Source organism: Lathyrus oleraceus, chromosome 6 (genome assembly GCF_024323335.1).
Source record: "Lathyrus oleraceus cultivar Zhongwan6 chromosome 6, CAAS_Psat_ZW6_1.0, whole genome shotgun sequence".
NCBI classification, from domain to species: domain Eukaryota; kingdom Viridiplantae; phylum Streptophyta; class Magnoliopsida; order Fabales; family Fabaceae; genus Lathyrus; species Lathyrus oleraceus.
Window position 1 is genome coordinate 315,795,859 of NC_066584.1, and position 10,141 is coordinate 315,805,999.

At 36.1% G+C, this 10,141-nt stretch overlaps 2 protein-coding genes across 2 annotated transcripts; one reads left to right on the forward strand and one right to left on the reverse strand.

Annotated features, from left to right (window-relative positions):
* Positions 1-2,281: 2,281 nt before the first annotated feature.
* Positions 2,282-5,629, forward strand: LOC127098567 (uncharacterized). The gene is made up of 2 exons (XM_051037195.1): positions 2,282-2,535; positions 3,018-5,629. Exon 2 carries the CDS (start codon positions 3,204-3,206, stop codon positions 5,487-5,489), a length of 2,286 nt encoding a protein of 761 aa, XP_050893152.1. The 5' UTR covers positions 2,282-2,535; positions 3,018-3,203; the 3' UTR covers positions 5,490-5,629.
* A 592-nt stretch (positions 5,630-6,221) lies between these two features.
* Positions 6,222-7,454, reverse strand: LOC127098568 (uncharacterized protein At2g34160). Its single transcript, XM_051037196.1, has 5 exons — positions 7,213-7,454; positions 7,004-7,052; positions 6,793-6,855; positions 6,632-6,696; positions 6,222-6,558 (listed from the first exon to the last, which is right to left on the reverse strand). Exons 1-5 carry the CDS (start codon positions 7,333-7,335, stop codon positions 6,457-6,459), a joined length of 402 nt encoding a protein of 133 aa, XP_050893153.1. The 5' UTR covers positions 7,336-7,454; the 3' UTR covers positions 6,222-6,456.
* Positions 7,455-10,141: the final 2,687 nt, after the last annotated feature.

Consider the following 10,141-nt stretch of genomic DNA (forward strand, 5'->3'; position numbering starts at 1 on the left):
GTTCTGAGATGACTAAGGAAGAAACCCCAATCACTAGCGGTTTCACCTTCAACCAAAGCAAAGGCAATGAGAAAGACATTATTGTTGTCGTATTGTGCAATAGCCATAAGCAAAATGCCCTTGCATTTTCCGTATAACCATGTTCCATCAATTTGAATAATAGGTTTGCAGAATGCAAAACCTTTGATGCATGGTTGAAACGCCCAAAATAGGCGGTGAAAAATTCTATTTCCTGCAACACAAGTTCCGTCTGGCGTAAATGCTGGCAATGTCTTCATAATTGCAATAGTCCCCGGTGCGTATGTTTTAAGTGCCCATAAAAACTGTGGGAATTCTTTGTATGAATCCTCTAAGTTGCCGAATACCTGTTTAACAACCTTTGTCCTTGCAATCAATGCTTTATTGTAAAAGGGAGTATAATTATATTCTGTGACGATATGAGATATTATTATACTCACCTTCATTGTTGGGTCTTTGTTAACAAGCGGAAAAATGTCTTGACATATCAATTCAACACTTAATTTTCAACATTAGTTCATTTGGCGTCCATATGTAAACTTGGATTATGACCATGAAATCAACGAACAAGATGCAACCGTTTGGACTGCATGCACACCGATCATAAGATTTACCACTATCGAGATGCACCATAGTGATCATGTTAAATTATAGTTCGGTATGCTTTAACACATCCCAGATCCCCCAACAAACCTTGGAGAATGGCATATACGAAAAGTTAACGGACAATGGAACTTTAACCTTTGGCAAAGCTTCGCTAGATCTGAGTATCGAAAATCGAAGCACTGACAAGACCATGTCTTAACTGATGTTGTGATGCCAACCGAAGAAAAATCAACTCGTAATTATATGGCTTGGTACATATCGGTTGGATTTGAGTTCCTCGTCGAGGATATGTACCTATACGACCCACGCCAGGTAACTTACACACAAGAAGGTTCAATATCTAATCCCTGACAATATTGTCAGACCGGTTACTCACAACCCCCGACCCATCAAACTTTTTGATCCACAAACAAACAAACCTACGATCTTAACATGCCAAACACCCAACCACAATACCAAGAGCATACCCTGTACCATCACCAATAAGAAGATCATCATCAAGACACCTAACATCTCTATGCACCCAACACATCACCCTACCATAGCCGCCTTAGCCAAAACACTCAACGATCATTTACCACCAACAATCCCTCCTCTTACTATAGCCATGAAGCACAAACATCACAAGACCAAAATATGCAACAACCATATGGCTGCCAAACACCACAACAATCATTTCAACCTTTCCTCGACGCATCATTCACACCAATGTGTCCCTTCAATCGTCCCGGTCGCCCTCCAATAACTCAAACACATCCCAACTACTCTAACATGGATCACGAACTCAACTATGGCGGTAGCACTCACAGGACTACGCGAATTTGTTTAAATATCTTAGGCAATGTCCTACAGTTTGTGGTGATTTTCCTGAGCCCTCAAATCCTCAAATACCCAGGGTGAATCATCAACGTGGGTTAGGGTCACGCGTTCGGGTAGCTAGGGGATGTGGTACCAGAGGTCGCTTAGGTCATCCCGGTCAACGACATTAGTCTTTTTGGTATTCGTATGTAAACGCATATTAATATTAATATTAATATCAATTGATTCAATTTCGACCTTTATCTAAAAATTGTACATTTATTTTTCAAAAAAATTACACAACACACATAGATGCCGTACCAATTGGCGTCTCCTTTAAAACCTAACACACAGGCACCAATTGGATTGACATCATTAGGTGCATAAACCAATTCAATTAGTGTCACCTCTTTAACTTATAGAGTATACGTCAATTCATCTAGCGTCACCTCTTCAAAGTGAGGTAGTTTGAGAGTTAATGTGAAAAGTGAGTTATTTTGGGAATTTTTTTAAAAAACTAAGTTATTTGAGTAAAAAATTCCCAAAAAAATAATTAAAATATGGTTAAATATATCTTTTTCATTTTCTTTTTCTAATATATCTTTTTCATTTCCATTTTGTAATATATCTTTATTATAAATATATTAGCATATTTTTTTCTTTTTCTTTTTCTTTTTTTGTATGGTGAAAAGCATATATTATTTTTACTATCTCAAAAACCTATGAATAATACACCATGGGCTATATAAATGGTTATCAATATACCATGGGCCTCCTCCACAAAAAAAAAATACACATGAGGGGCAAAAGAGTAAATTAAATTCTCGGAAGCGATAAAAGAAGAGGATCGATTTGTTTGACCTAAATACCCTCTTTTTGTGGATAGCCTGAGCACTGGATTTCCCTTCTCAACCCTCGCAACCTCATACCCTTTCCTCTCTTCTCCTTACCCTTCCGATTTTCTGACACTTCCCCGCCAATTTTCAATCAACCTCTTTTCAAACACTCGTTCCTTCTTTCTCAATCCACAAAAACCCTCGTTTTTGTTCGTTCGTTGATTTGCGACTCAATGCTCTCAACCTAACACCATGATCCGATACTCTTTGGTATAAGGTGAACCCTCTCGTTTTATTTTATTTATTATGTTTTTTTTTTGTGTGAATTCTTATGGGTTTTACTAAAGTTTTTATTTTTATTCAATCAATTCAATTCTGTTTAATGGGTGTTTGTGATTTTATGTTTTGATGTAAGTTGCTATAGTCCTTCTTGAGTAGACTATGTCTTAAGTTAAGCTCAATGCGGTTTTTCTTTTTTATTATTGTTGAGGTGATTTTAGTTTCTCATGGTTGTTACATGTTGTTTGAAATTAATGACTCATGATCTTTGTTTGTGTAATTTGAATTTGTTTCTGGGGTGGTTATTATCAATTATCAGTTAACAGTAGTGTCAATGGGATGGGATGATTGCGGATTTTGAATCTGTATGTTTATTATGTAGTAGGGGTAGGGTACTTTGGAAAAGGGAAGAGAGTAAAGAAAATATGGTATGCTTTGCGAAATGGTTTAATGTTGATCCGTGTTTTTTTCTTCTTGTAGGTTTCTGTTGGTGAATATAATTCAGGATTTGTAAGATTCATGAGTTGGACAGAGGATTGACGTGGTTTCTTTGGCTCTTCTTTTGTTATCGGTGGGATTTTGCAACCGTGTCTCAGTCATAAAACGGGGATTTGTATTGTAAGCCGATCAAGGTTTTTGTTGTTGAAGTAGAGGTTTATATCCTCAATGGCTAACCATGATTTGATACTCGGTCAAAATCACAATTTGGAACTTGGTCATGACCATCATCAATCAATGCTTGGTCATAATCATGATTTGGGGCTGAGTGAGAACCATGGATTGGAACTAGGATCACCACCACACGAGCATCAGTTGGACATGGGTCAGACCCATGAGCATGAACTGGACTTGGGACATGACCATGACCATGGATTGGACTTGGGACATGACCATGATCTGGGGATAGAACAAAATCATGATCAAGAAGGTGATGATGGTCAAACTTATGAGCATGAGCTGGCCATGGATCGAAAACCCGGGCATGATAACCATGAATCGCCCCTTCCTGGACAAAACCATGATCTGGACTTACCAGAGAACAATAATCTAACTGTTTTTGAACATCAAGGGTTTGATGATAACATGGACCTGACTGTGATTCAACACCCAGAGATGGGCACTGATTCTGAGAATGATATGAGTATTCAACAGTCACAGTATATGCTTTCTTCTGAACCCCATGTAATTCAGGCTCGTACACTTGCTATAAGTCCAACTTATGAATTGTCAGTGGGCCAAGAATTTCCTGATGTCAAGAGTTGCCGAAGGGCATTGAGGGATACAGCAATCGCTCTGCACTTTGAGATGCAGACTATTAAATCTGATAAAACACGGTTTACTGCCAAGTGTGCCAGTGAAGGATGTCCTTGGCGCATTCATGCAGCGAAGCTCCCAGGGGTTCCAACTTTTACCATCAGGACAATTCATGAGAGTCATACATGTGGAGGGATTTCTCATCTTGGTCATCAGCAAGCTTCAGTTCAATGGGTTGCTAACTCTGTGGAGCAAAGGCTGAAGGAGAACCCCAATTGCAAGCCAAAGGAGATACTGGAAGAGATTCATATGGTCCATGGCATCACCTTATCGTACAAACAAGCATGGAGAGGCAAAGAGCGTATTATGGCTGCAATGCGTGGATCTTTTGAAGAAGGATACCGCTTGCTTCCACAATACTGTGCACAGGTGAAACGCACAAACCCGGGCAGTATTGCATCTGTTTATGGAAATCCAACTGATAATTGCTTCCAACGTCTATTCATTTCTTTTCAAGCATCTATATATGGCTTTTTGAATGCCTGTCGGCCACTCTTGGGGCTTGATAGAACATATCTGAAGAGCAAGTATCTTGGTACATTACTTTTTGCTACTGGATTTGATGGTGATGGGGCTCTCTTTCCTCTTGCATTTGGTGTTGTTGATGAGGAGAATGATGATAATTGGACGTGGTTTCTGACTGAACTTCATAACCTGCTTGAGGTTAATACTGAAAACATGCCAAGGCTTACTATTTTGTCAGATAGACAGCAAGGAATTGTGGATGGGGTTGAGGCATGTTTTCCTACCGCTTTCCATGGATTTTGCATGCGCCACTTGAGTGATAGCTTCCGTAAGGAATTTAATAACACCTTGTTGTACAATCTTCTATGGGAAGCAGCCAATTGTCTAACTATAATTGAATTCGAAGGTAAAATTTTGGAAATCGAAGAGGTATCACAAGATGCTGCATTTTGGATTCGAAGAGTTCCACCTCGTCTGTGGGCTACTGCTTATTTTGAGGGGCACAGGTTCGGTCATTTGACAGCAAACATAGTTGAGGCTTTAAACAGTTGGATATTGGATGCATCTGGGCTCCCAATAATTCAAATGATGGAATGCATTAGAAGGCAGCTAATGACTTGGTTCAATGAGCGCCGAGAAACCAGTATGCAGTGGACATCCATACTCGTTCCTTCAGCGGAGAGAAGTGTTGCAGAGGCTCTAGAACGTGCACGCACTTTTCAGGTTCTTCGTGCCAACGAAGCTGAGTTTGAAGTTATATCTCACGAGGGAACTCATATAGTTGATATAAGAAACCGCTGCTGTCTTTGTCGTGGTTGGCAGCTTTATGGCTTGCCCTGTGCACATGCCGTGGCAGCGCTTCTATCCTGCAGGCAGAATGTGCATAGATTCACAGAAAGCTGTTTCACCGTTGCAACTTATCGCAAGACGTACTCACAAACCATACATCCAATTCCTGATAAATCCCTTTGGAAGGAGTTGTCTGAAGGAGATGCTAATGTTAGCCAAGCTCTTGAAGTTACAATAAACCCACCTAAATCACTCAGACCACCTGGACGACCGAGAAAGAAGAGAGTTCGTGCAGAAGATCGTGGGCGTGTTAAGCGAGTGGTGCATTGTAGTCGATGCAATCAGACAGGTCACTTTAGAACAACATGTGCTGCTCCCATCTAGATGTTATGTTTTCTCTCTGCCAAAGGCTTCCTGTCCTCTTTATTACTATTTATTTTTAGGCTCCATAGTTTCATAGCTTAGAATTGCAAGTAAATGATTTATGTTATTTATTTGACGTTAATGTGAATTAATTTTTAGCAGATATTGTCCATTTATAGATATACTTCAATGAGCTTTGTTCAATGATACACACATTTAGTACTGGAATTATTTTTGGTTTCTCAAGTCAATAGTATGTTTTTTCAGTAAGGATGTTGGAAACCTCAAAATGATTGGGGGCTTACTTATACTTTAATCAATTTGTTAATGTTGTATTTTGATCTCACTATAAATAGTACATTCAACTTGTCTTTATCTGACATTGAGCCTTTGGTATATATTTTTTTTGTTCTAATAGCATAATGACTAGAATTTTATCTCTTAAATGTGAGATGTCTTAGGTTAAAAATCGCGTCTTGAAATTGGATGTCTCAGCACAACTATGAATTGAGTTATCTTAACAGAAGACATTTGATATTATTTTTTACTTTCGTCAAATTAGTCTTTAAAATAATGATATGAAATCCAAAAATTGTGCTTTTGATATATTTTTTATGTCACCAAATTAGTGTTTAAAATGATCTTTTGTAAAGCCAAACCGATAGCATTACATAATTAGTTAGAATATTAACACCTGTTTCTTAATTGGAATTCTGTGTATAAACTAGAAAGAAAGGAAAAAAAATACATAAATGGCGAGCTTATGATTCATCAGTCATTGTATATATATGTTGTATATAGAAATACAATCTAAAGTTATAATGGAAATGTGTCCTACAACATTGATCCACTCATTGCGTTGTAACTCCACGACCCTTTTTCTACTCCCCTATTTACTTACGTCCATGAATGCAAACATTACAACAAAAAACAAAACAGAATATATTAACTACAATAATCCCACATTGATGCTGCTTTATGAAGTTTGTCATTTCTTGTCATCATCAGTAGCTGCTTCTGATTTATTTGCGGCGGCAGAATGAGCCATCAGATTATCAAACTTCTCAGACTTACCCAACACAATTTCAATCTACAAAACGCCAACAGAAACTTATGTTTAAGATCGCGTTTGAACGAGAATGATTGAAAATTTTAACGCTCACCTTTGCCTTCTGGACGAGCCGGCCTTTGTTCTCATCCTTCATGCCAACTGTAGATGTCAATACTTCTGTTTCATCCCAACAACATTCATTGATTGGTTAGAATTGCTACAATCATCATAAAATGAATGAGAGAAACAATAACTAACAAGAAGAAACCTTACTTTTCTCAGTGGCAAGTCCATTGTTCTTCAAAATCTCTGCGATCGTTACAACTGTAGCTATAGCTGTGCCAATTCATGTCAACATTTTTGTAAAATGTGTTACATATCAGTTAACATTAAAATATGAAAATGTTTGAGGAATGTTGTGAATATTGTCCAAATCAAAAGTCAACAAAAAAAAAGTAAAATTTAGGTTTGAGAAAAAGAATACCCATTCCAAGAGCAGAAAGCTCAACTTCATTGTGCTGCTGAATATATCTCTGCATAAAGGAGAAATTATTGCAACATTATATAATGTTTTCAAATCAAAACTAACAATTTCGAAATTTGAACAGTCTAATCTTAATCCAATGATCGCGGATGCATTGACACGAATATAGAATATCTGACTACAACGAATTTTGATCCGACATTACGTACCTTGGCGAGATTGACGTAAAAGAAAAGTGGTTTCTTAGTATTGGAAACCTGAATTCTGTTTTTCTTATTGGATTCATTCGGAGTTGCGGTGGTTGCAGTTACAGGCGCATCTATGGTTGTCATTGTAATGTAATCCTCTCTGTAACTGTAACGGTAAAGTAGTTTAATGGGTCATTTCCTTGTTTATATAAGGCATGACTCTTGGAAGAATAACCAATGAAATCTTGACACGTGGTGGCTTGTGAGGAGATATAGATTATAAACATGTATGTTTCATTAAACTGTAAAATTAGTTTGTTAGGTAGTTAAGGTAGAATTGAAAATTGCATGGTCGTTATTTTTTTGAGTGGATTGCCGGAAATGTCCTTTACTTTTCATTGGACCTATTCTTCTGCTCTTTTCAACGGAGAGCCCATCAATCCTTTGAGATGGTAAGCAACACAAACTTGAATCCATTTACGGCAATGTGAGATATTGTATATTTAAGATTAAAAAAAAACCACAACTAGGAACAAATCAATGGTTTTTGTTTCGTTAAGATAAATTAGCTACTTGGATTAAATAAGGTGAGGATGTTTTGTTATGAATCATGTTTAAAATAAATGATTTAAAGTTAAATTTATTATTTTTTTAAAATGAAAGTTGATTAAATTGATCATGAGTTTGATTATATTCTGCAAAATGTAAGTTCAACTCTCTTGTTAGAACTTCATTTGATAGACAATTTGAAAATATTTTTGTTAGCATTTTGTAAATCTTGCCTCCACGTTGGTGAGACTCTGCAACTCAAATAATTTAAACTTTTTACTATGATTGAAAATAAATACATAATATAAATAAATGCTATTGATAACGATTGAACTTAAGTTACTCGTTTAAGTTGATTTAATTTAACTAATATATATTAGTTGAACTACTTTATTGAATTAATGTTTTATATTAAATTTTATTTTTATTTTTCTTTTTTAATTATATTTTGATATTTAATTTATATTTCCTATGTCCTAAAATAATTGTCATAGTTGATTATTTTACATAGATTAAAAAAATGTAATAAATAAAAGAGAGAATAATATTTTTATCAAACTATCTTTGTTTACTATTGATGTATTTGAATTATCATAAATATAGAGTGATAAAATAATAAATTGAGAGTATTAATTACAGAGCATAATTGCAAGATAAATATTAAAATTGCATTGGAAACTAAAATGCGACACTTATTTTATGACAAATAATTTTATAAGATATAACAATTATTTTAGGACAGAGGAAGTATTTTAATATTTTAATTTATAAATATTAGACATTTTGAACATTTCAATCCATTTCCATTTTTTGACATATAATAACTAATATGTTTAATATGTGAAGTGCACCCGTCCCCCGGTTCCAATCCTCTCAAAAATCTTGAATTTGCCAAAATATACTTTCGATTTTAGTGTTTGAACTGTGTTTTTTAAATATTCGAATTCTAGAATTTGAAATGGAAAAACAACCACAGTAGTTATATCAATATCAATAATGAATAACTATAGTGTACTTGTTGAAAACAATGAGAAATACCATGCTCGCATGTGTGATTGCAAAAGGGTTCTTTAGTGGTGATTATCTGAGATTAGTGAATGATCCCCTAGAGTTCTGAGGTAGGGTATTTATAGGAGTCTTCATGGGTCAGATTCAGTTTAATAATCCATTCTTCCCCTTTTAGGGGAATATATGGCATTATGTATGAGTAGTTTACTCCTTTCTTGAAGAAGTGGTTTCCTCATGATCCAGTAAAGACCGTTAATTTCTTCCCACGTCTCTCTGATCACATACCAACGAAAATGCAAAGGTAATAGTAGGTTTAAGTCAGGCGGACAAGCCCAATTCAGTCAACCAAGTCTGCTTTAGAAGCTCACCAATACTGTTGCACCTGGTTTGGGTCGCTTTATCTTAGACTGTCCCTTTTCATGCCCACTAAAGTTATTCTAGTCCACAATTTTTCAAGCCCGAGGCCTTGGAAAGGGAGAAGTGAATTGAATCAGGAAAAAAGTATTTTATTTTGGGGCGAGACTTAGACAACGGAGTTTCTCAGGAGAGACTTAGATAGTTGAGTCCTTAAACTTTTCACCTCCTTGTTGATCCTCACCCACTTCTCTTCTCCAACTTTGCACTTCTTTTGTGACATAGGTTTCACATTGGAATAAATGGAATGGTAGTGACATACCACTATGGAATTTATACCTAACATGTCTGTTGGAGTCCAAGCAAACAAATCACCGTTCCTCCTTAGGAGGGCGACTAACTCCTCTTCTTCAGCTTTGGTCAAGTAGGTGCCCAACTTGGTGGTATAAAAATCATGGGGTCCAAACTAGACAACTTTTAGATCTATTATGGGCATCAATATTTTTTTCTCGGGTTATATGCTGGGATCCAAATTCATAAGATTCCTTCCTTGCACGACTGGTTGCAGAGCGATAGATATAGCCATCTTCGCCCTTCTCATCCTTAGCATGTGCTAATAACATTCTTAGGCGGTCTCTTTATAACCCTAGAGTATTACAACTCGCTCGTTAGGTAGCGAATACTTCATGCTTAAGTATAAGGTTGGCATGGATGCCCCTAAAAGGTTAAAATTGTGTCGTCTTATGATGATGTTGTATAAAGATGGTATGTCTTGTAACACCCTGTTTTTCTAATTTATTTATTTATTTAAAATTGGGTGCATTTAATTATTTAAATTAATTTCTATGTGCATTGGGAGGTGTTGGGGTGTAATCACATTGGTAGGGTGTGGTGAGAAATAACTGCTTGATAGAATGACTAGAAAATAACTAGAATACATGCATTTTTAATTAATATTAGAATGTAATCATTATATTTAATTTATTAAAATAAACAGAGAAGAAGATTTTGATGGAAAAATAAGAAAATAGAAATAGTA